At 45.5% G+C, this 26,130-nt stretch overlaps 1 protein-coding gene and 1 long non-coding RNA gene across 9 annotated transcripts in view; one reads left to right on the forward strand and one right to left on the reverse strand.

Moving 5' to 3' along the window:
• LOC142064456 (uncharacterized) overlaps positions 1-26,130 on the forward strand; it is an 80,111-nt gene that overhangs the window by 9,868 nt on the left and 44,113 nt on the right. For all 5 annotated transcript variants that reach the window (XR_012663111.1, XR_012663110.1, XR_012663112.1 and 2 more), the window contains exon 2: positions 14,892-14,986. This is a non-coding gene — a long non-coding RNA (uncharacterized LOC142064456). The remainder of the gene's footprint in view (positions 1-14,891; positions 14,987-26,130) is intronic.
• COL13A1 (collagen type XIII alpha 1 chain) overlaps positions 5,946-26,130 on the reverse strand; it is a 90,986-nt gene continuing 70,801 nt past the window's right edge. For 2 of the 4 annotated variants that reach the window (XM_075109460.1, XM_075109458.1), the window contains 12 exons: positions 25,576-25,674; positions 24,905-24,958; positions 24,061-24,102; positions 23,524-23,550; positions 21,739-21,819; positions 19,209-19,244; positions 16,631-16,684; positions 16,285-16,338; positions 15,485-15,520; positions 11,154-11,240; positions 7,170-7,208; positions 5,946-6,244 (listed from right to left, as the gene is read on the reverse strand). In XM_075109460.1, coding sequence (XP_074965561.1) covers positions 6,242-6,244; positions 7,170-7,208; positions 11,154-11,240; positions 15,485-15,520; positions 16,285-16,338; positions 16,631-16,684; positions 19,209-19,244; positions 21,739-21,819; positions 23,524-23,550; positions 24,061-24,102; positions 24,905-24,958; positions 25,576-25,674 — 612 coding nt within the window. In that variant the 3' untranslated portion in view covers positions 5,946-6,241. The remainder of the gene's footprint in view (positions 6,245-7,169; positions 7,209-11,153; positions 11,241-15,484; positions 15,521-16,284; positions 16,339-16,630; positions 16,685-19,208; positions 19,245-21,738; positions 21,820-23,523; positions 23,551-24,060; positions 24,103-24,904; positions 24,959-25,575; positions 25,675-26,130) is intronic. The other 2 variants (XM_075109461.1, XM_075109462.1) reach the window with 1 other exon arrangement.

Raw genomic sequence — 26,130 nt, forward strand, 5'->3', positions numbered from 1 at the left:
CAAGGGGATTAAAAAAAAAAAAAACAACAACAAAGTGTGAAAGAAGGGGAGATCCTCATCCAGCAAAGCATTTGCATGTAGGCTCAGTGTGAAGCAAAGCCTAAAGATAAGCTGAAACGTGACTGCATTGCTGGATTTAGAGGAGGGAAAACAATAGCAAGATACAACAGTAGGTTAGTAGGTGCCTACCAAGAGCTTGCCATTTCCAAGGAAACATGTTTCCTGTGATTGCTATTTCAGAGCTAGAGCTAAGCCTGAGATTTCAGGCTGCAGAATGCTACTTGAAGAGGACACAGCGACTCTTGCCAGACTAACTTCTTTGTGATAGACCACCTAAGACTGGAAGAGACCATTTCCAATTAGCTGGTCCCTAACATAGCCCTTTTGAATTTTGTAAGTGTCAAGGAAGAGTTTTGGAGAGACCAATTTGTCTGGGAGAGGTCACTGGTACCTGGTCCCTAGGCGTGGCCTGGGTGGGTATGTTTATCCCCACTAAATCTGGTTTGCCTATGGAAAGCACCGTTTTACTACTGAACTTGGGGGGAAAAAAAAAAACCCACGATAGGAATGTCCTTAGGACATTTTGGGTGAGGAACTTTTACAAACTTATTCCAAAAGCCCATTAAAAATATACCTAAAAGAAAACACAAGAAAACAGAAAAGAGCAAACAAATTGCCCCCAGAAAATTAGTAATAAAAAGCAAGGTAAAAGTAACATTATCAAACTATATATATATATATATAAAATTGTTTTCATTAAAAAAAAAAAAGAAGAAAAAAAAGCACACCTACCGCCTGCAGTTCTGGTCAGGTTCTCCCCTCCTCCCCCCACAAAAAAAGTAAAAATAAAAAATACAAATAAAATAAATTAACCCTTTCATCAGCCTCATTCCTATCTGAAATGATTTCTTCCCCTGCTACTCTACTGACTGACTAACTCCGTTAGAAGTCTTAAGGAAAAAAAACCTGCAATTGGTGTTCTTCAGATGAATCCGAAAGTAGGACTTTTCCCCTGTTCTTTGTAATCCTGGAATTATTTTAACAGTAGACGTTCCCTGCGCTGCGCTGGTGGAAGGTGACGGGTGCCAGGTACAGGTCTCCTGATCAGAAGGTCAGGGTTATTCCAGCTGAGTGTTCAAATGAAGGTATTGCCTTTCTGGGACTTGCTCTGATTTAAAAGACATCACTCTGAAGGTGAAATCAGCGCTTTCTCTCTGAACTGTAATGTGAATTGCTTATCATTTAGTTCTGCCTAATGATTTGGATAATATCATTCATTAACTCTAATAATAATCGCCCTGATTCACCAGAGTCCTTAAATATGCAAATAGCATCACTTAGGCCAATGAGAAACACACGCTCAATGTTAAATATGTGTTTTAGTGCTCGGGTGAATGGGATTCCCCATGCACTCAACGAAGTAAAAATATTATCAGTCATGCCCATAAGATATGTACTTAATGATTAAGTTTAGGTTTTTTTAATAAATTGCAAGAGTTGTGGTGGAAAGACACTATAGAGTCTACGTGAACAGAATTTAACCTTCAGCAACAGAGTAAGGGATGCCAGATTTGCACGGCAGTCGGTACGAAGTATCCAGAGTTGTATATTCTGCCCTTCAGGCAGCTGGGAAATGTCCTCTGCACCCCTCAGCACTTTGGCAAATCTTTATTTCCCTTCAGTGAATGTATTAAAGCACGTAACAATGGAATTTAACCCTCGTGATCCTTATTTTCCATCTGGATGTACATCTGTTGAGAGCTACCCACAACAAGGGCCTTAATGGGGCAGCAGAGTAATGTTTCTGGAGGGCTCCAGACAAAATATATCCAGTGTGTATTGTGGACACCAAAGCAGAAGTACAGGAAGCAAAGGAATTATTCAGTGAAACCAGATCTTTTTTTCTACACTCCACATTTTCCTGCTCTGACAAGACACTTCATGCCTTCAAAATCCAGTATGGTTTTCCCTTTTCAGCAAAAAAAAAAAAAAAAAAAAGGTCATTCCTTTATAACTGAACAGGAGAAGAAAGTTTGTGATAAAGAGGTTAAAGATGGAATCATCAATGATATAGGTGGAAGTTTGTCATCTGGTAACCAGAAACGGTAGCAAAAAGTTTTGTCATGTCCTCTCTGAGCAGCACTCTAAACAGAACATGCGGGGTTTCATTGGTTTTTCTAGGATAATATTCAAGAAAGATTCCTTTCTTGGATCAAAGGATCCCCCCACAAAAACATTGTCTATGTCTTGAACTCATTTCTACAGCAGCTGCTGGAAAACGAGCCTAATTCTCCATATGAAGAGTCTGACCACAGTAATAGAATGAAATGAAATGGCCAAAGAAAGAGAATATAAGTGGTGTCATTTTCAAACCCTGCCACTGGCCTCTGGGAGAAGACAGAAAGCAAAGCAGAAAGCGTTGGCACGCCGAGCTCCCGCAGCCCCAGCAGGCAGCCTCTGGGCACAGATTCCTGGTGTCCAGTTGAAGAACTCTTCCCAAGCTCCAGGGAGGGAACTTGCAAAACATCTCCAGCAAATCTTCAGGAAGGTCCTTCTCCTTTCGTTCTGCTGTCATTTCCCAAGCTTCTCCACCCTCAGACTTGTCTCACTTTTTGGCTATCAGCCAAGGAGTCTGACCCTTGAAGTGGCAAACAAATGGTTTCACACGAAAACGGCCAGGCAGAATTAATGGTCATCAACAGTGACAGCAAGCCAGTTACAGGTTTTAGTAGGGACAGACCCTGAAACTAAACTGTCTGGTGATTCTGTGTGATTCAGGGTGGTGCAAACCCAGCTTCTGCCATTTGGGTTTTTCTTGAAATGCAAGGCACTTACCAAATGTAAGAGCAGCTCATCAGTAAAGTGTCACTGATTCGCTGCCTCTGGTTTATCCCCAGTGGCTGATGAGACCGTATCAGCATCAGAGGCTGTAGAAACAGCAATCTGAACCCATTATCTATCTACTTCTGTTAAAAAAAAAAACAACCACCACCACCACCAGGCTGTGGTCTGCAGCAACCACAGGGAACGTGAGGCAAACCTTAGAGAAAGGCACTGTGGGACTGTTAAAACACCCACACATGCAAAGTACCTGTCTGTCAGCATTCAGCATCACAGGCTGAGCTTGCCAAAGCATTGAGGTGTGCTGCCCTGACCTCGGTGCCTGCTTCCTAGAGAAATCTGGGGGAATTAGCTACATCTGTGCCCTTGAGAATTAGGTTCGAGAGCTGAGTTCTTCACAGCTGAAGTCTACCAGCCCCGTTTGCCATGGTGCAAAAGGAGCTGCTGGTTTGCAAGTGAAAGTAAAAATCAAACAAATTTTCAAGTCATAGACTCCCCTCCAAAATATCATTCTCAGGTTTTCAAATGCTTTTTGCTAAGTTAAGTTCAGCATTTTAAGGGTACACCAAAAAAGTCTCAGAAGGCCACAAACTCTGCTGCCCACAAAAAGCACCTTTAGAGCCCAGCAGCTAATTTGAAGCCCAACCAGTGCTACGAACAGAATGATCTAGAGTAACAAAGAAGAAAAAGTTAATAAGGATGAGAGCATGTGCTGGCACTCTGTGCGTGCGTGTCTGTGTTTCGCTGACAGAAGACAGCCATGTCCTACAGAAGTCGTGGCACCAAAGTCTCTCGGGCTGTGGCATAAGTCAGGAGCACCTCCACTGTTAATGGAAGAGTTAATCAAACTTCTTTTGCTCAGACTCCCCTGCCTCCGCTGACACAAGTCAGGTACTTTCAAGAGTTCTGGCAACTGCATTTCAAGGTCCCCTGTGCCTCAGGCAAAAGCTTTCTCTCTCACAAACACATCAGTCAAAAAAGAGCCCAAGAAATAAAACGGATACAGTATCATCTCCAGAGTCCTTTACCTTTCAGTAGCTGTGTCCAGACAGCATAACAGACATACGCTTTGTTTGCTTTTGGATCAGACAAACCCAAGCAAAGACAATCCCATGCGGTGCAACCACAAATAACAGTTACAAACCAGAAATGCACTACAGACACCAAAGGGAACAGGTTCTTCTAGGGATCTACAAGTTTTTAAGGATTAAACATAGCCAGCATTTTTAGAGGAGGCTGAAGTATTCAACCTACCTACCTCGTGGGCCAAGCGCTACAGGCCAGAGTAGGAATTCACTGCTGTTGCTGCTGCTACTATAACTTTCCAAAACTGAGGCTGCCATCAGGCTACCTCCTTGGGTCTTCAGTAACTGTTTTGTGTTTAACAGGTGTGTAATTAAAACACCGGGGTTGTGTGGCATTCATTTAAATAAGTGCTGTTCCAATTAGCCAAGCTTCCCAGCTGCAAAGCCTTATAACAGGGAGGTGGGTCTTACTTTAATGAGATCTCACTGAGAAAACCCACAAAACCCCTCACTGCTTTGCAGTTTGTTTTCTTTCTGTGCCATGCCAGCTTCAGTAGCCTGAGGATCTCATGAAAATATCATGCATGGAGAAGTTTTTGTCCGAAGAACGGCATTGGCATGAGAAGAAATGGGTATAAATATAACAAATTAGTTTAGGTTGAAAGTTGCATGGAGTTTGCTAACTGAGAGAGCAATCTGAGTCAGCAACAGCCCAGGGGGCAGGGAGGCAAGGGGCATGGGGTGGTAGAAACCTCACTGGTTTTGAGATGAAATGCAATAAATTTCTGAAAGAGTGAGGTGTCAGGTGGAGCGCAACAGTCAGCGACTGGGCTTGGTTCCTCGGGCAGTCCCTGGCAGGCCTTTTCCTCTGCACACAAGAGGAGCACCTCTCTTACTCTGTTGTTTTACTCAAATGGTGCTAAAAGGCTTATGGAATCGGCTGGAAAAAATAGCGAATGGCTAGTTTGTACACAGATGAATAGCTGACTACAGGAGGCGGTGGTGGTGACCACTTCAGCTGGCACAGCGGTAGCCAGGAGAAGCGGTTGCGAGCACCGCCCGTGATCCATAGGTACAGCACTGCAGGAACGCGGGGGTCAAAACCGCGCAGTGACGCTGTGGGAGAGGGTGCTGAACTCCTCCTTTAAATACCGACAGCGTCTCTCTATCCCCCTGAAACTTCTGGGTTGCAAACTGCCCTTCCCGCTTACACAAAGGACCAAGGAAAGTGGACATGGCTTAGGGGCTCGATTTAGGCTTCTGCTCCTTTGCTTATTTTCTGAGAAAAGCATATTGTGATGTTCACTTTAGTCTGACAGTGTAATTTTTCCTGATGGGTAGTTCAGATCTGAGACATTAACAAAGGTAGGTCAAGAAGGGTAATTAAGATGCACATATGCAAATTATAATGACACACTCTGCAAATTTGCATGCAACCTTTGGTTAACATTTAAAAAAGCCACGTGGATTGATTTATCTAATAAACATTCATTAGGATATCACCGAGGTATTCTGTCATATGCTTAGATTTAAATGAGGCTTTAATTAAGCTACTTGCAGGGCCTAAAATTTAGAAAGATGTTAGAATTTCTTGCCATCCAAGGCTCGTTGTCGTGAGGGTTATTCCAGCTCATGGGACGTGCTCTATTTTATTTTTATTTATTATTATTTTAATCTTATTTTTATTTTTTAATATTATTATTATTTCCAGCCCATGGGAGGTGCTCTACTTCAACCAGAGGCAGGGGACTAAGAGATTCTCTTAGTACTGCTAACCCCACAGCTCTTGGGGAAGGTGGTACCGCTCCTGCACGGCCAAGGAGCAGCCTCTAGAGGAGCTGGCGGGGGCTGCACCTGGCTGCCTGGATCCGATTCTTAAACAGACCTTGTGTGATAATTATTAATCATGGAATCTCTGCGTTCCCAGGGCACAGTGGTTCCAGCCATACCTTAATTTAGTCACCACAGAACTGTTAATATTTCACTTTAATAAAAAATACATACTATTTTGGAAGAGTCTTGAATGATTCTGGCTTGAAAAATGAAACCTTTAAATCTATATGGGGCAGTTCCTTTGGGCACTTTTAATGCAATAATTTATTAAGCTCCTATATCCATCATGTGTGCACAAATATCATGTAAATATTACAGCTGTACTCCATGACAAAACAAGCATAATGCAAACATAGAATTATACAGAGAACTGACAAACGGGGAAGAAAGGACATCTAGTATTTTCTGTACAAAAAAAAAAAATGCAGCTTTTTGATAATTTGTAAAAATGCATTACTTTTGGCATTTCAGAGAAGAACACTGTATAAAAATAAATATTCTATGTACAATAACACACACAGGCCAGCCCAGGGTTAGAATCATCACTGCAAAAGAAAACATAAACGGTGTTAGTGACAATTCACTAACAATTGCTAGTGACAGCTAAGCAAGGGGGAAGGACCACTTCATGGGATGGACAGACAGTGGGACGTTGTTAGGGAAGCTGGCTCCGGGGTCTCCAGGAGGAAAAGAAATGGTGCTGGATCTCAGGAGGGATTTTTTTCACTTCCCTGGGCGATGAGGACGGGAGTTTGATCCGGGCTGACTCTCCACCTCCACTTTCTTCCTACCACTGTGGCCTGAGCCCCTGGCATTACTGCCCACAGCAGGTACCGAAGGTGGGCTAGACCCAGAGGGGTGGCAGAGGGGTCTATGGGTGCCTGAGAAGGGGACTCCTGAGGCAGCTGACCCATCAGAAACAAAGGAAGAGTGGAGGGGACAGGTACTTATACCTCCCTTGCAGTGCTAGCCCACTAAGAAGCCCCTTCCCTCAGAGCAGGGTCCGCGCCAAGCCCTGCGCTGCAGCCCAGCAGCCAGGCAACCCCTCAGCGGGAGACCTGGGGGGCTGAGCCCGGTGGGGGTGAGCAGGGGCACCCAGCCACAGCTCATTCGCTGTGCTGAAAGTGAGCCCTGCTCCCACCACCCTCCCGCGGCACGCGGGGCGTGCCAGCTCCCAGCCTCAGGTATCAGAGCTGACTGTGGAAATCTAATTTCTGTGTGCGTATTAGAGCATTGCAAGGCCAGGCAGCTCAAAGGCCACAAATAAATTCTCTCCCTTTTAGCCTACACAACTAAACAGCAATATAGAAACAAGGGAGAGTTTTGCTTGCTGCTTTTCAGGGATACGGTCCTGGAAACCCCATGGATGCCTCCACACCTCTTTTACTCTTAGCCAAGCTCATTGTAAAACACATTGTAAAACATCAGCACTGCCAGCTCAGCAGAGTCACGTTTCCAGGATTATTTTACCTTATTCCAGCAGCCTTGAACTGGAAGCCCGTCTTCCCCCTGTGAAAAAATACAATGAAATAGCACCTTAAGACACAGAAAGTAGTGCAGAGAATGAGGAAAGAAGGAGTAGGTTAACTATTACAGCTGCAACAAACAGTCTGAACCAGGGCTGGAGGAATAGTTTGAAGGACATTCCTCACCCCTTTAGAGTGACCCAGACTTCTGGCTGACGGAACCAGCGTAGCTTGAAGCAAGGGCTGGGGCTGAAGAGGGGGGTGGCCTGCGGGCTACGCAAGGAACTTAGGTACACAAGGTCCATAGGCTTGTTCTCATTCCTTGCTGAGGAAGGTGTTTGGCCAGGCTTCCCTGAAGGAAGGGGGGAAGAACACAGGAGGTCCCGTCCAGCCAGAAAAATATCGCAGGAAGTTGTCAATAGAAAGTGAGAGATGGCCGGTCTGCGTCCTCAGGCTTGACTCTGTAACGCTGAGGTTATAAGCAAACCCCAGAGGTGGCATGAACCTTGGGTCCTGAGGAGGGTCTGGAACAAATCTCCATTTCCTTTTTACCCTGTTTGTTAAAGGGTTCTCTTTATCATGTGAGAGATTGCCCAGCTGTCCCCTCTGACCTCTGAGAAGATCCTGCTCCAGTGAAATTAGGAAGGCAAAAAGCCGGGCAGACCCTGCACTGGTTGAGGGTGTCCCAGCTGACTCCCTGAGAGAGGGCTTTTGCCTCAATAAAGTCAGTGCGAGAAACCCCTGGCACTTCTGCAACCCTGAAGTCTTGGGCTGCACAGCCCGAGGTGGGCATGAGGTTTTGGTTTTGTTTTTTTCCTTAAATGTTGAAGAAGGTTGGATACTGTAAGGGCTGTGCTACTAAAAGACTGAAGCTATATAGTTGGAAGATGCTTTTGTGAATTATTGCCATTAATTTCGTCTCAGCACAGCCCTACTTGATGTGAGAAAACAGAAAATCGTGTCAGTGATAAGGCATTCTTGAGCAGGAGATAAAATCAGACGTAAGGAGCTACACCTCTGACATGAGAGGTCACGTCAGATCTGTGGGCTATTGCTATCCCCCAGGAAAACTGAAGAGCAGGGAGTGCAGTTGTACAGCGCACAATGCAGGCACATTTCTTCGTTCAAGTGACTCAGTTCTCACTTCAAGCGCTGCATGAGAAATCTGCAGTGCATAGTATCCTGTCTGAGAAGGGGGAAGGATAAAAAACCAAACAGAAAAGCAAACGCATGGTAGCATATTGAGAAATAAACTATTTAAAGGAGATGCGCTTTCAAGGGACTGATGAAGTGAATGTTGCCACGATGCTACAACCGTATTGCTTTCTGAATGCATTTTTTTTAGACTGTGGTCTCCTTGTGATATTTCCTCCCCCGCCCCTCCACTATGTGGAAATACTGAGTTACGGGTTAATTACTGGGTAAATTGTGGCGTTCCCATTGGTACATTGCTGGTGGTAGGAATGACTGGTGTAGTGCATTGCAGGAGGAGATGGGAAGTTAGGTGTACAAAGGAATGGGAGGCCAGGGAGTTACAGCTTAGGGATCAAAGGAAGACCAGGGTCACAAGGAAGTGTTTGTTGCAGGCGAATTTGCCGAGAACGGAAACACGACATGCTTATTAGTACCAAGTATCTCCTTCCACATATCTCAGATTTGTGAAGCATTAGTTCACGGCCTCCATAAGTTGCACGCATGGATGTGTCAGCTGGATGCTAAGCTTTTAACCTAGTTGGATCAAAAAACATGCTTATTCACGTTCCCAAGCTAGCTTGCATGCCAGAACACTATAAAAAAAAAATAGCGGCATCTGTATTTCACCAGATTTTCTGGCAAGTTTCCCTTAATAAAAATAGGTATAAAAAGAAGTGTACATTCTAATATGGCCTTGCGGGGTGAATCCTAACTGAAGGCAGAGACAAAAAAAGAAAGGCTGTCGACCAGGGCACTGGTAGACTCCTCGTGCCTGTGAAATTAGGTGCTTTATTCAGCCAAAACTTACTCCACAGAAACCTGGCTATTAACAGTGGGAGGCAAAACACATGGCTCTGTTTCTCCTCCTTGGTAGGCTGTTCTGGGCAGGTATTATTTCACCTGTAGGACTGGCAGAAGAGTTTGTATTACCCAGAATTTACAAGCAGCAACTGAGGCTTTGCAAGTAGTCACTGTTACAGGCACTGCCCCAAAGAGACAACAGCAGCACACAACAGAGGGAATGCTAGATGGAAGAATAACGTTAGCTCTTCACAAAGGTCAAATAACAAAGGCGTTAAATGGCAATTTCAGGGCTAGTTTCCTCAGGAAACTAAGGAAACCTCCCCAGCTAAATATGGCTTTTTTTTTCTTTGGGACACATTTTTCCAGCTAGCTGACCTGACAGCCCGTTCCTTGTAAACAGCATTCAACATCGAGGGAATCAAGGGAGATAAGTGTCCAGTTCATGTGTTTCACATGGGCTTGCTAACAGGGTAACTGGTTTTTTCAGTCATCTTAATGTATAGGGTGACTGAGGTAATACCGAGTGGTATTAGGCTGTGCTAGCCACATACGAGCACTTAAAATAGAGTTAATGAAGGACACGAGAACTGCAGCTCCCTGCTAGAAAGCCAAGCCAGTGCCGAGGCAGGTCTTCACCCATTAGTCTACTGAAAGTTCTCAAAGTGAAGGCAAAGGAAGGACTGAAGCAGTTGTAAATAAATTCGCATTCCTGCTATGTTTTCCCTCATGCTGCAAAGTAATGCTGACGACAGCTGTGAATCACAGCATGAAGGCAAGGGCCTGTTTCTGACAGCAGCAGCATGAGGGACGGTAGGATGGAGATGGATAAGGAAGGAATTGCCAGGTGTTTGCAGGGCATGCAGCTATTCGGAGGTATCAGAAGATAACAGCCAAGATACAAAAAAGCAAACGAGCATGCAGGAAAGGGAAGGTACGCCATACCAATGGGCATGGGGCATCCAGGCCGTCCAGCCCAGGTAACCCCGGCTCACCCTTCTCGCCTTTAAAACCTCGGAGACCCTGTTTATGAAATCAACCACTATCATTATTTCAGTTAATTCCAGTCACCTCCATGTCACGGGAGGAGAGTCCGAGTCCCCCGCTGGGACTGTCGCAGGGCACTCTGCTGCATACCCAGAATACAGATAGCCCATGTTTTCCATTTCAGTTGTGCCTGCATAATCAGTGGCAGCACTTTCCTTTCTGTTTTTCTGCCATCTATGAGTCAGGAGGTACTTCCCTGAGTTAAATCTGAGAGGATGGGAATGGTGTTTCCTCCATTGTGAAATCATCCATTCTTCCTACCCTCACTAGGAAACACCACAGCTGAATTTCTAGATGCATGATCCACAAGCACTCCTGCGATTTATGGCAGCACTACAGATTTTTGGCAGTGTTTGCTGCAGCATATGAGTTTAGATGAAAATGTATACATATTACTATACTTATTCATTCATCTAGATTTATAGACAATATATTTTAACAGAAACATATGCCATTTAAAATAAGAGAGATTTGTTTTCCCTCTGGGTAATGCAGCTCAAGTGCCCTGTGTTGCTCTCAGGCGATCACATCAGCGGGCCGTTACTCCAAGGCAAGAAAAACAGCATTCAGGTTTTGCCATTACGTAGACACGATGACACTAAACATTTCCAGAAGAGCCATAACTGGCAGCAAAGAAGACACAGGGCTCTGTCCGCAAAGGAGAAAGCCCTGGGCTCCCAGCACATGGGTCACCCCCATGTACCCCAAACCTTTGTGAGCTCCGGAAGAGGAAGGAATATAACCATGGTCGCTCAACAGCCTGATTGCTCGAAGGATCAGTGGTTCCCCACTGAAGAAAGCAGCTTTGCCATAGACTGCAGCAGGAACCAGGCTGGGCCTTCTCTGAGCATTGTACTTTTGCAAGACCATTATTTATGTTATGATTTCCTTCTTTCTTCCCCATCAACAAATCTTAAAATAATACAGTTGATGAAACAGAACATACCAACGGACAGGGTGCATCTAATCCAGGCGCTCCTTGGTCTCCCTTATCCCCTTTAGACCCTCTAGAGCCTTTCTTGCCCCTCTCCCCCTGTAAATAATAGTTTAGTCCAAGAAAAAAAAAATACACAAAAAAAGCTTTAGGATCATCCATTTCAAACAAATGTCAGCGATAGTTTTAAAAAAAAAAGGATAAACATTTAGGAAACATTTTAAAAGAAATCTCCCTTTGAGATGTTAAGTGAAAAACAACATATGGGACTACTAACAGTTACTTAGCTGCATAAACACATTGGCCATTGCTAAAAATCCCACGCTGATAGACTGGGAGGGCTCTGCATCAAAGGGGTTACCAGTGCCTCTGAACTTTATGGACAGGCGGAGCGCTGCTCCTCCTCCACCAGCACCATCATTAGGAGGCTGCTTCTCCAGGCTTCCTCTACAGCCAGCCATGGAGAGAGAGGCACCTTCTGAGAACTGGCTGGCCCCAGGCCCACAGGATGGGAAAACACTCCTCTGGCCAGCAGCGTGCCACCTCATCTCAATCTCCGGCTGGCTGGGAGGGTCCCTCCTCCACCACAGGAGCTCCAGGGCAGCATCTAGATGCCTAGGGCCTCGCATGACAAGTCCCGTGGCAGACCCCGAGCAGAGCAGGCTCTCCTCCTGTGGTGGGAAGGTGCTGCTGGCCCAGACTCCCTGTGTCGATTGTGCTCTTCTTACTACCCTGAATTCTCATTCTTAAAAGAAATTCTCACACAAATGGGAGTGTTTTGAGAAACTTTCCCTGAAATGATTAACGAACACTGTTTGCCACCAGAGCTTGCTAGATTTTCCCTAAAAGCTGGCAGTGTTTTTGTTTGTGGGTTGATTTTTTTCTTCTTCTGTTTTTTTTGGGAGGGGCCCGGGGTTTTTTTGTTGTTTTGGTTTGGTGGGGTTTTTTTGTGGGTTAGTTGGGGTTTTTGTTTGTTTGTTTTAAAGATGTAAAATTACTTGTATATCGCAGAGCAGCAAAGCTTTAACTTGAACAACTGTGCTTGCTAGCACGAGTCTTAGAGTGGCTTGTACATGGGGGTGCATCAATATTGCTAAACAGAAAAGAGCCAGAGGATGAAGGAAGTAGTCAGCCCTGAGCGTCTGTACAGCCTGGTTGTCCTTTGGGATGCTCAGAGTGGTGCTCCCCTGAAAAACGTGTTAGACAAGGGACTAGTCCTAAGCAGCACAGCCACAGGGCAGCAACTGGTCCCAGCCCTCTTACTTCGCAGCACAGGCGTACCCCAGGAAGGTGCAATTCTTACAACGGTTTGATATTACCATTTCTCTGCACGCTCCAGAGACAGGGCAGGGGGAAACAAATTTGAAAAAAATCAAAACCAAAGAGGAGGCTTGCTCTCTTGTGGAGGGGCAGCATTAGGTCGATGGAAGCCAGCTGCCAAAGGAGCTGAGGGAACGCCCAGATGCCCTGTTGCCCCTCCTCACCAAGGGAGGATACATCCCACCCGTAGCAGGTCAGCCAAGGCAAGGTATAGCGTGGGTATCTGCCAGTTATATACCAAATTCTCAAAGCTGCTGAGCATAAAACAGGGAAAGGGGCTGCTGCACAGGGAATTGAATTTAGGGTCCTTGTGGGAGGGTTAAAGGAATTGGGGGATAAAGTCAGACAGCACAGGTTGCTGTTTCTTCTTTAAAAAAAAAAAAAAAGGACGTGTTAAACCCAAAGCTGGCAAGAGAAATGGATGGGAGAGGAGAGGCAATGAGGAGCAGTCACCCAGAACCAAGCACTGGAACAGAGAGGATAATCCAGGAAAATGCGGCATGGGTTGCTCTGGAGGAAGGAGGAAGGAACCAGGAAGAAAGGCAGAAGAGGAGGAAGGGATAAAGGGGACAAAGGTGGACCTGTAGGAGCGAGGAAGATGCACATACACACAAGAAAAAAAACAACAACACAAACCACAAAACAAACCACAAGCATTAAAATACAGCGAAGATATCAGCTTGGTAGCACAAGTTCAGGGTTTACACTTTTTCAGCCAGGTTACTTAAAGGCCATCAGTTCCCACTGCTACCTAGTGCCACGGTACTGTCTCTGCCTGTCCCCAGGCACAGCTGTGCTGCGCTCCTGTCACACTGAACAAAGGGCAGCAGCAGCGTTCCTGGGATTTAAAAAGCATTACTCTGCCTAAAGTAACAGAGAAGATTTTGACAAACTATTTGGGAGCATAAGAAAGTGGATCCTCAATTTTAATGTGCTCAGCACTGAAAATCTTCATATTAAAGTGCCATGCATACTGCTGCTGTCTGAGGGAGAGGCATTTCAAATGAATATATCTCCCACTTCCAAAGAGGCCAGTGTTGCATCAAGCCCCCTGTAGAACAGGTCAGAAGTGGATCGTTGCCTTCTCTTTTTCACTTCACAGCTTTCTGGTTGTTTATTTTGAAGTCTCCTGGCTGAGCTGCCGTAGTTTTGCCAGCAGTTGATTTGGGACTGTCCCACACTCCCGAGGAGGTTCTGACGCAGAAGCCGCACATCCCGCTGTAGGGCAGACCTAGCACTCAGCTGGGGATGTGGGGCTGCAGAGCAAATCCTGGGGAACTGGCGCTGCGTTCAGCTCAGTACTAAACAGCACTTGTAAGATGTCCATAATGACTTCAAAGGGATGGAGGCATTCAGACATAACAGCTGTATAAAGGGGCCTCTCCGAAACTGTGCTGTTTAACTCCTGTAAGCAGTACGACCTGTCCACAATTTTTAAAGAGGGGCAGGAGTGAGGGGAAGCCCCTGTACAAGGACTCAGTGGGAAAAGTGGTATTTTCTAGGATCCCACCTGCAAAGATATTGCACTTGCCCATTAACAGTCTCAAATTTCTCACACTTTTTCATTTCAAAATATTGGTTGCAGTGAGGCAAAATGCATGCATGCTTCAAGGGACCAGCAGAACTTCCCACTCATTCTTTCCAACTCGTCCTCTGCAAGGAGGTGCATTTTCTCCCAGTTTTCGTTTGCTTTTATGCAAGAGCTCAGGGAAATCCTATCGGCCTACCTATAGCAGGAGAGAGACCCTTCTTTAAAATAAAATACCTGGTTTACAAACCAGCTGAAAAAGTCTAGGTATTCTGTTAAGGTTATTTTTTGTTTAGAAGGCACACAAACAAAACAAAATGCATATTAAGAAAGAGGAAGTTAAAAAGCAAAGCCAGAAATGCAATGATTAAAAAAGGGGAGAACTTTAGAGCTCCCATGAAACTTGGACCTTTCTCCCCTAGTTTAAGATGCCAGGTGGCTACTGCTTTCCAAAACTGCCCATTCTGGGCAGAGTAAGGTGAGAAATACATTGGAGATAAAGGACAAAGAACACTCAGGATGTATAAAAAGCAAATTCATCTAATGAAATCACTGCACGGGCACATGCACTGTAAAACTTTACACTTTCAGATAAACTTAGGTGATACCAGAGTCTTATGAAGAGAAGGCATATGTGTATGCGTGAGTACATGCATAGAGACATACACATGTGTACTATACTGAACTGCTTGGCATGTTTATACAATTGTAATCTTACAAAGACTCTAATCCAGAAGTCATTTATATTTCTAAATATAAATTATGTTCACCTATAGCTCTTGACTGTTTTTATCAAAAAGATTCGGCAGCAAGAAGTTTCCTATGTTGTGGAAAACCTGATGAAAAAGCAAGGAGCTTCTCAACATGCACTTTTCAGTAATGTTTATCTTTCTGTCACACAGGTGGTATAACAGAAAAGCAGCTTTGGGCCCAACTCTTCACCATCACATCCATTCAGGACAGTGCCTGAGGAGGCTTCATTGCCTGATTCTTTGAGGTAGGCAAATTAAATTTATCTTTTCCAAATTTCCATCTTCCAAATTCTCTGGAGGATCGTTTGCTAGAGGGCAACCTTCCTTTCCATGTTTCAGGGGGAATTTAAAAGTAATACAAGATTTGCTGGCTCCACCTCAGTTAATTCTCATGGGAATCCCTGGACACATCAGTAAATACATAAGCAGGATTTCCTAAAGCATGCCTCGTTGGCCTAACTCTACTACACATGAAGTCCCATACTTCAGTGAGAACAGTGCTATGACAACAATAAACACATTAGAAAATCCCTCTTATAGCTTTCAGATAGACATACCACGATGTCCCAGGTGATTATATGACCTAGAGGTATCACCTTCTAAAATACAAGCCTGTAAGCTACTTATATGAAGGTCTAGTAGACAGAATTACATGCTAGCTACTCGAGGTTGCTCAGGAGTTAACCGGCCTAACACTGTGTGAAGTTAGTAGCTAAATACAAGAAGTTTGCCTGGTAACTTACCCGGATTCCTTTGTCACCAGGTAGACCTTGTAAACCCTGAAATACGCAACACAAAAAGAAATATTTTAAAGCAAGCAGGCCCTGTTGCATTCCTGCTCAAAAAGAAGAGTGTGTGCCCGAGAGTTTGTTTTTTCCATTTGTACCAATTGCTCTGCGGTTAAGAAAAACCACCAAAACTTTCCCAGCAAACAACCCCCTCTTTACCTCCGTTAGACCATCCAGGCTGTAACACCACTACTGCTGAACTAGTTTAGAGAATGCAGTCCCGAGAAGAGCGGCGAACTTCCTTTTTCATGTTTTAACAACAAAGCAGCTCCATGATTACACAAAAATCAAATTTCCAACACTAGCCCCATTTTGCAAAAAGTAACCCCAAACAGCAGAAGTAACCTCACTGAAGGCAGCTTTTGTCACTGCAGTGACAAGACAGGACTCTCAGACAGGTGGAAGGCAGGCACCCAAGCCATACAAAGGTAGATGAAGCAGATGCACTCAAAAGCAGCATTTTGGACTAAGATACATATCCTGGGAGTCCCATGCAACTTCTTTTGGTAGTTGGAGGAACAAGGTGAATTAACAGTTTCCCTCCCGCTCCATCCACCTCATTCTGAATCATTGCTCTGAAGCTACCGAGCTCTTTCTGTTGCTCCCACAGCCTACACAAGCTTGTAACTTTGGTTCTCTAACACCTAATGCAGCCTAAAATCGCAAATGCTGTACTACAGCAGCATCTTAAGCTGTCACCCACAGCAAGGAAACAGGCGCTGTAGGCAACAAACGCCTAGCAGTCCCATACTTACAGGAAGTCCTGCTGGCCCCATTGGTCCTACTGCTCCAGGATCTCCTTTACTGCCCTGAAATGGAGACACAAGAACAGAAATTGTTATGTTCCTATTCAGCACAAACAGGCAGCAAAGCAGTGGCTGCAGCAGCGCTACAGAAGAAAAGCAAAGGATGCATTTCAAAACACCTAAAAACCCCAAGGATGAAATACTCAGAAATCAAAGAGGCCAAGCTGAGGGTCTTACGTGCACAAGGAGAGAGCAGTTCCAGCTCTAAAAAAAACCTTCGAGCTTCTCTATCCCAGGGAGCTGTGGTATCTTCAGAGAAGTTACAGAGCATTGGTCAGTTCTGAAGCAAACTCACCCTTTCTCCTTTTGGTCCTGCTGGTCCCGAAACCCCAATTGGTCCTGGAGTACCCTGTGGTTAGAGGAACAAACACACATCAGGGCATTTTTATTCTAGGGTCTCATTAAAGCCAGGAGACACTGCTGCTCCTTTAGGAAAAAGCACAGTTGGGAAGGACAGTCTGGTGGCGGAAGGCATCTAGCACCACTACAGCTTTCAGTGTTGGTGGAGATGGATTTGGAGTAGTTGCTATAGGCAATTTGAAGAGCATGGGAACTGCTACATTAGATCACACCAGCACCATTTCACAGAGCCTTATTTTTAATTTTGAAGCTATCTCTTGACAATTGTTACAGCAGGCATTCCTACCAGTTCCACAGGACAGAATTTTGTCTCTCTAGTTTATATCAGACAAGGCTGAAAGCTGTAGCAGAATAAAGGCCATTTAGATATATGACAAGCAATTTTCTTTTCCTTTATTTCCTTATTTTCTTCCCCCCCCCGAAGTCAGTCAAATTGAGGAAAAATGAAATAATTTGGTTACTTGGTGGCAGGCAGCCAGTCAGGCATGCAAGCTGAAAGACACCATGCCGCAGAGATGAATGCGGATGCATACGCACACAGATGCACACGAAGAGGGGTATCATTCAGTCCCAGTCCCTGTGTTCCCTTTTTGCCTCACCCCACCGGGCTCTCAATCACGCTAACAGGAAAACCCAGTCTTTTTGCTAACCCTTCAACACAGGCGCCATCTCCCGCTAACGTACCAAACTTACTCCCCCGGTGCTGCTGAGGCTTGCTTGGGCCTTGGGAAATGAACCCAAATCAAAGCTTATCTTTCACATGGGCAATACAGCAGTTACGCAATAGTCCTTCTGGCTAACAAAAAGCTTTGGGCACTTCAACCCTGTGTAGGCTCTTTGAACTTGTTGTGGGGTGTCCCCTGTTGGAAGGTTTCTTACAGCTCTGCCACACCACATTCTGCAGACTAGATAAAGCATAGCCTTCAAACCTGTCGCGTGTAGCACACCCGCCTAACCGCATAGTTTTGGCAGGCGTTCACCTTCCTAACCTTACATCACATACTTTTAGATTGGCAAGAACGTTGCTAACCATTCAGGTATTGATCTACAATTCCTTCATGGAGCCTCAATAAAGAAATACTTTTGAGGCCCATTACCTGCCTTCTGGGAATAACAGAGTTGGTTTGTGGGACAGGGAAGTCTTTTTCCAACAGCCTTAAGGAAAAGGGTCTTGCACTTTCTAATGTGAGCTTGGAATCCTTAGTCACTAATGTGACTGATGTGAGCAGGGTGACTCATACGGATCAGGAGAGCTTTTCAGACAAGATTAAGATCTGCAGAATATAAGTGGAGAAGTAATTCATGCAGCACACATCTTCAACACAGTAAAGGAAGTGAGAAAAATCAGACTCTCCTTAGATCCATGCACAGGAGTTCACATCATGGAAATCTTAATTGCCTGCACATACGCATCATTTTAAGAACATTTAGCACCATACACTGAGATCGCACCTGTGCATTTATAAAATTAAATCTACAATTTCCCAAAACAAGTGAGAGTAAAAGCTGCAATTCAGATTGTGTTCAGAAGTTACAGAGCAACTGAATTATTTCCAGTTATTCTTTTTAAATAGCCAAAATGGATTGTACATGAGCAATGCATGATTTCCCAAGAGGCATTAAAAATATTTGGCCCTTATTTAACAGCTGTTACCCAAGAATGGCGGAATGGTTGGCAGGACCAGGTTATCATTACTTGTCTCATTCCAAATTTGACAGACTGAGAAGCTTAGGTACAAGTTTATTTCCTTCATATCTTGCAGTGAGTTACCAGCAAGAGGTGGGAACCTTGCATCTCCCTGCTCCACTGTCAGATGTTGCTACCTCTCAGACATACGTGTTAGACCAGAACACACCCCACTACTGCCCCCACCCCCAGGCATCTGGGACTGAAGGAAAGCACGCTTGGATTTGCTGAAGTTGCACATCCTTCTGCTGCTGAGAGGTGAAGGGCTAGCCCTGCTTGCAGAAGGTCTTTTAGATGCAACCTCCTCGTGGCGAGGTGCTTACCAGGCTATGGAGAGATACCTGTAAGCATACCTACAACCCACAGCAATGCAGCCTTAAGTGCCGTGTGTGAAAACCACACAAAAAGCTTTTTGCTCACAGGACAAAACACACTGGCATTATTATGCCTAAGACAAAACTGAAGAGCTACTGGTGTGAAAAGGTGGCAAGCAAGGCTACCATGGAGGATGACAGGATGGAGACCCCCAACGCTCAAGAGGAAAGGAGAACAGAGCATCATGGAACCATGCAGAGGTTTCATTCATCTTGTTATTGAGATAAAGTGGAACAAGTAGGCTGTGATCCCAGGATCCAGACAGACTCGTAGCATCAAAAAAGACAAGCATGTGACATCACTTCTAAGTATAACCCCACCCCACCCCCCCCAAGCCTGCTTTGGAGAAAAGAAGGTTATTCCTGGTGTAAACAAGACTCTGGTGGAAGAGACGAGACAAATCACAATACTGGGGAGGAGGAACGTAGGGTAATGGAGAAATGGAACTCACCGGTGGTCCAGGCCTGCCGTCTAAACCTGAAGCACCCTGAACAGACGGGGGAGGGTTAACAAAAAACAAGGCAAGAGGAGAGGGGAGTAGGGTGAAGGGGAAAGGAGAGGGGAGGGGAGAGGTGAGTGAAGCAGTGACTTGAGACAAACATACGCTTGCAATAAACAAAAATTGAGACCTCAAGGACAGGTGATGGTACTTACAAGCAAACCAACAAAAACATAGAAACACCAAATACATATAATGTTGACCTGCAGCTTTCAGATCCCCTTAAGAATGCAAATTTCCCTCTCTCAGTGCCATCAGGAAAACCCCTGAGGAAGAAGCTGTTCTGTGACAGGTGATGAAAAGGGCAATGTGATAGCAGAGTTGAAGCCTGTGTTGCCTTTGTGGTGGGCTGGGCAGCACAGATGAGACACAAGGCTCAGAGACCTGTGGTCACAGAGGCATGTGCAAGCAGTGTGGAGCCATCAGCTGTTCAAGCTCCTACCAAGAAACCCAGATCCTGTAGGTTCACACTTAGTCAGCTGCAGGCTTGCTCCACTCTGTATCTCTTGGCCAGAGGAAGAGGTGAGGAGCCAGTTGTTTAGAGGTTTATCAAACAGGTGGCTCATCTTCCTGTGTCACCAGTGCAGACTTACACCAGATTGAGATTAAGTGGCACTTTTCTGTCTGCTTGGCTTTTGCCCCAGATTTCCTCATCCATGAGACCTAACTGTGGTTCTGCCTAAGGCTCGTCTAGCCCACTGTCTTGCCTCTGACAGTGGCCAGGAGAGAAGTCTTAGGCAGGCTGCAAGTACCAAATACTGAGTTTTTCTCCACTTGAGTATGACAAATTCATCAGCTTGTTTGCCATACAGAGAAGCCCAAGGCTGCTGCAGACAATCTGTGCTGAGATGCGCTGAAAATTCTGGCACAATGTCAAGCTCTAAGTCACACATGAAAAGGCAGCAGATCCAGCTCTGGGGTTTTTACAGAGCCTGTCTTTGAAATATTTCAGTGCCTCTTTGGCACTTATTAATACAACTGCATTTAGTTTGACAGGCTGAACACACACTGGATCAGGCATGGAAAAGGTCCACAATATCTCTCTGATCTTACCAACCGCTCAGTAACTGTGCTTCCTAGTTGCCCAGCTGATATTGTTGATCCGAACACAAAACACTTCCAAGAGGACACTTCTGAGCCAGTCTTCCCCCCTCCACAGCTCAGGAGGAGTGATGTGAAAAGCCAAAGGACCCTGGTTTCCCATGGGGCTCACTGCCGCAGGAGGACCGGCTAGCACATTCCCTGCTACACTGATGAGCTTGTCAGGATAATTGCTGGGGCATCTTCTGCTCGGACGGTCACAAGGACCTCCTTCCCCTGTCCTGATACCACACAGGCCTGAGGGAATAACACAGAGAGCTTCCATTTCCATTTTTCAGGGCAAAATGGGGACTGGGTTTTTACTTCTGTGCCTCAGTGACGCACTGAATCCTTTGCATTTGAGCCTTCCAAAAGCATCGCTTTCTTCCCACTGGCTCTGCATGGAGCCTCAGTGAATACACTCATGATGAGCTCACTTGAGTGCCTAGAATTAGACAAGATGCATCCAGGCCCTAGAAGGTAACTGCTATATAGCACAACTAAAAGAGGAAAACATTTTACAAACAAAGACACACACATTTCAGCTGAAGTCAGGGACAAGGGATCTGGGTAATCGAACACAGGCCAAAGTCACGCAGTACACAAGATGCGCTTTGCAGCACTTGTTTCCAGGCAGTATGTTCAGCGAAGGGAGAGGGTGTGCTCTGTCACCAGTGCTTTTTATGAGCAGAGAACTGGGGGTCTGGCAGAGGAACTGGGTGGGACTAAATTACCACTAATTCATTATCAGCTGTCAGCTCAGACAGTGGGTGAAGAGGCTTTTAGCAGACGTGAGCTAAGAGCTTCACAAAGTCTTCAGGTTTGTATCTAAAGCTCCTGTAACTTCTTTATAATTCTGCCACAGTTGATCCTTTCTAAGCTAAGCTAAGCATGTGACTGAGTTCACATACATCAGGGAATGTAGGGGGCTTCTACCTCACCAGGGAAAGCACTGATTCCATTGCAGAAGTGATAGGAAAGTCTTGGCTACTGAGGAAGCTGGATGCATTCAGAACCACCAAGCTTTTGTACAAAGTCTGGCCCAAATGAAACTGTTGGGAAGGTGTTTCTTTTTCCACATCCTTTTGACTTCTGTTCCTGGTTTGCTCTATTGCCCTGATGTGCAAAGAACCCACAGGAAAGCTACTGCTTGTTTTTCCCAATCCTGCCAGAAGCAGGAAGAATTAAAGTGATCACTGATCTATTTAACAGATGTAAAAGATGAAGGTTCTGTACAAAAATTGAGGCTTTAAGTTTAAAAAGCAAAGGCACAGTTATTTATAGATCACCTCTTTCTTTGACTTTACATATCAAATCCATGCATGCGTCTCCTATTGAGGGATCTTTTTACAGCTGATATAAGTTTGGCTCATAAAGCACTGCTTGCTTCCTGGATACTTACGGGTAATCCCAGTGGCCCTCTGTCTCCTTTTTCACCCTGGGCACCCTTCTCTCCTTTCATTCCATCAATCCCTGCTTCCCCCTAAAGGAAGGATGGAGCAGAAAATAAACCCACCGTAGCATCACTTACATAACAAACATTCCTCCCTTCAGAGAGCACTGAAGCAGCAGAGGGAATACAAGAGGTAGCAGAGCAATGCTTTAGCCTGATTCTCAGCCCAATCTGAAGAAAACCAGTATCAGGCAAATGACCTCTGTGTGAGCACCTGTTTTAAGTCAATGGCAGTAAGAGGAGATTGAGGGTCAGGGGATAAATATAAGTAACCAGAAGTTATCTGATAGGGGGGGGTTTTACATTTTAAGATGTGGATTCACTAGAAGTGAATGACAGGTGTCTGTAAGCTTTAAAGACATTACAGTGAAATATTTTTTGAAATATTTTTGTAAATGCAAAGGCATCAATTTCAAAATTTGGGGGGAAAAATCATCTCTTTTCCAATGGTATTTTTAAAATTCTGTTTTATAAACTATAAAGCAGTATTAAACAAAATATTCCTTTTCCATAAATTCAAAATGCAATCCAAAGCGACTCCTGTCCCGTTCATAAGGCATTTTAAAACACTATTTGCATTTTGAAGCAGGAGTGTCAGAAGAACTAAATTTGTACAGAAAGAGTAAGCTTGCTTGCCGTACCCCTCTCCAACTGAGGGTGGCACATTGCTGGCTCACTCCACCAGCACTCCAGTTGCCATACAGCCATGTGTCACTGCCCTACAACACTATTTGGCTCGAGCACATACCTGGAGGAGTTACTTATTTCTGACATGTCTGCAGAGGGTATAAAATGCTCCTCTTCACCACTACAGCAAGCCTCATTGCAAACGGACTTACTACAAATTGCAGGGATGGAACAAAAACTTCCACAGGCGGGACATCTCGTTGCACCCGCTAATTAAGCCTAGATGGATCCTCTGTTCAAGGAGAAACTGGTGCAGAACTTTCTCTGTCTATAATCCAGTCTGTGCTGTGCGAGACTTTCGCCTGCATTTGTCTGGCCCATATCCCAGAGACAACTGCGCCTTACGGACGTTTCCCAGACGCTTGATAGCAGCGGCTAGTGAGTTACAGACAAGTAAGGCAGATAACTGTATTTGTAATCAACACTTGGAGAAAAGGTGAATCAGGATAAATACACCATCCACTCCAGCACCCAAATAGCGCTGGTAGCGAAATACTAAGCATAACCAGAAGAATTAAGGTTTTTCACATTTTCCAGTCTTTGCCAAGAATGACAGAGGAAAACCACATCTCTCCTTGAACACGTCCACTCAAATATGTTTTCACCTAGGTACTGTTTCAGAGCAGGCTGAGCGTATGCACATTTAGATGAAGATTGGAAAGCTTCTAATCACCAAGAGCAGTGAAGTTCTTGAGTGGCTTTACAGCAGAATTTACAGGGTATAGAACCTGGCTAATTTTAAGCTAGAGGTCAGGTATTTAGGATTGTATGACAGGCCGTCCATCCCACTGTACAGACGTTCACCCTGCAGACAAAGATTTCAACTGTTCTCATGGGAAGATTTCCCACTTTTGGGAGAAAATGACCAGTTTTCTGGGTCCTAAAAGGAGAGCTGCTAATCCATTTCCTTCAAGAAAATATTCAGAAGTGTTTGTCCTCTTACCAAGATGGTACATAATGTTTGCAAGCTAGAAGGTTGTTACTGAAAAGTTCTTGCATCTGGGACTTTCTAGAAGAATTTCAGGATGTAAAGTTTTGCAGCCTTACCTTCGGTCCTGGGTGGCCCTGAAGACCCTGTATTTGGGACAAGGGACAAAATATGAGTAATATTTAAGGATGTGCTTTAAAATCCAGGCATCCCAGTTCAGTGTGCAGCACAGAGCTTTCTGACACACGGAGGGCACAAATTCTTAGCCCAGAGACCTCTTCATTTATGTAAAGGGCACTTCATGTACTGTTTTCATCTGGTAGTGAAGAAGCTCTCGCCAAAAACAACCTGGCAGTGGGCCAGGCTTGCTATTAGGACCATTTTTGCAGTTGATCCCTTTAATCCTGTCCATCCCCTCTTGCTACTGTCCTCCCTTTCATCTCAGACTAACATAACCTTCTCTCTTTACCTACCCAGCCCATCGTAGCTCTGACCTACCCCAGGGGGTGGTTTTGGAAGTGATACTAACAGCATGTTCCTGTTTCGATGCTGTATGTGTTTCTGCTGTTTTCTCCACCCAGAATCCTCCCCAGCCACTTCCTGCTCTATCCTCATCCCCAGTGCCGTGCTCCTCAGGTGAATCACTCAAAACTTACTGGAGGTCCTGGTGGGCCTTGGGGTCCAGGGGGGCCAGATATCTAGAAAGCAATGCAAGAGAAGTCACTGTCACAATCTGCTGCCCTCAGAGGTGAAGGGGAACTGCTCAGAGGGAAGGCAGAGCATAGGGTGTAACTGAGCTTTACTGGGCTTGGAAATCTGGACTCGCCTGAGAACTGCATTAGGAAGTGGCAGCCATCTAGGGCAGAGTGGCTGAGAAGCAGCAGCGGGACTCTGGGGAGGGTTACGCAGCAGTTGCAGAGATCTAGTAGGAAGGGGAGCAGGGAAGTTTTGTGGTTTTTTTTTTCCCCTAGAAAAAGGTCCACTTCCACTACTCTACCACAAGGTCAACAGCTAGCAGCTGTTTCAAAAGACAGGAAAGAAGGCAGCTGGCTCCACACACACAGAAGAGTGTACTGATAACCTATGGGACTCCTTGCTGCATGGCGCTACAAAAGCTAGGAGTGAGCTTTGAGGGGAGAATGGTCAAATCCATGATCACAAAATCTATTGAAAAGTAATATCTAGGTGGATACATACAGGTATTGTTCAGGAAATCCCTTCACCACAAATCTTGAAGGAAATACTTGTTATGCTTTACATGATCTTCTATTCTTCCCTAGGCATTCATTATTGATTGCTTGTCATGAGCTAGATTGTTCTTGTGTAAAGGAAAAGCAGGGCATCACGAGCTAGAGGTGGCTGACAATTCAGTCCCACAAGATGAGGCACAAAGGGTGTGTTGTAAGAGGGTGGGATGCGCTGGTTTTCAGCAGCACTGCTGCCAAATCATCCCTCCCCTACTGCTGAGACTGCAGAAGGAAAATGAGAAAGGTGACCTACCAATTCTCCCGGATTTCCTTTGTCTCCACGCTCTCCGGGCTCACCCTTCTCTCCCTGCACACAACAACAGACCCTGTCACCACCAGCTTCACTCTGGAGTCTTGCTCCATCAGGAGCCATCTGTGAACAACCCACATGCTGAGAAGCAGCAGTTCCCCAAAGGAAGAGTAGGAACATACTATATATCTCACAGACAGCTCAACTGCAGCTCTCTTGCATCTCTGTTTCCAGAGGAGACACCCTACAGAAAGGGAGGGCCTCCGGGAGTGGTGTCTCATGGCTGTGCAAGGGGAGTGCCACAGGACTTTGCTTGCCTTTCCCTAACAGCGGCCTGATGCCGCTCTGCTGCACTACGGCCTCTAAGGGAGAGAGCGTGGCAAGCGGGTCAGAGGCAGTGCCGCCAGCAACCTACGCCTCTCAGCTCACTTCACCGTGCAGGCTCTGAGGGCAGCTGCCAGAGCCAGCACCTCCAGATGGCAATGGGAGCAGATGCCCAGCTGCTGGAGACCTGACTGACATCTGGTTACACCCAAACACCTTACTCTAAGGGGTAGGGAGGGGGCTGAGGCTCCCTAGATACTCGGCCCTTTGGGAAAAGGACCCGTGTGTGTTGCTCTATGTTGTTGTCTCTTTGCCAAGCAGAAACAGCAACCTGTCTTTCTCACTCTTACTGTCAATCCTGGAAGTCCAATGGGACCTGGCAATCCTGACGGTCCTGGCATCCCTTGGTCACCTCGTTCACCTTTCTCTCCAGTGGGGCCATCAAGACCCTATGGATCAAGAAAGATTTTGGAATTTTTGCAAGACTAATTCACGCAGACATAAGAACCATTCTTACAAGAGCTAAGACTGGCTCTGGTCATCCCAAGAACATGCTGGAAACCCCAGACAACTGTCAGATGCCCAGGGAAATGCAGGGCTTCGCTAGTATTGAAGCTGGACATGCAAATGCCTGAGCATCCTCCAGTCGTTGTGGATGTGCCGGTCCCCAGAGCAGGGATGGGGGACTGCTTTCCTGCCTCCAAGTTCTGTTCACGGTTATGCGGTTTGCTGGAATCTGTGCTAGAAATCACTCCCCAACAGCTAGCTGTTGTGACAGCAAGAGTTTTATCCCAGTAATCTTGTAGAGAGGCAGAAGCTTCTTGCCTAAAACCCTCTTGACTAGTACTGGGGACACAGAAGTTGTGACAGACTGAAGCTGGGAGACGGGGCACTCTACCTCAGTT

Source organism: Phalacrocorax aristotelis, chromosome 14 (assembly GCF_949628215.1).
Source record: "Phalacrocorax aristotelis chromosome 14, bGulAri2.1, whole genome shotgun sequence".
Classification (NCBI taxonomy): domain Eukaryota; kingdom Metazoa; phylum Chordata; class Aves; order Suliformes; family Phalacrocoracidae; genus Phalacrocorax; species Phalacrocorax aristotelis.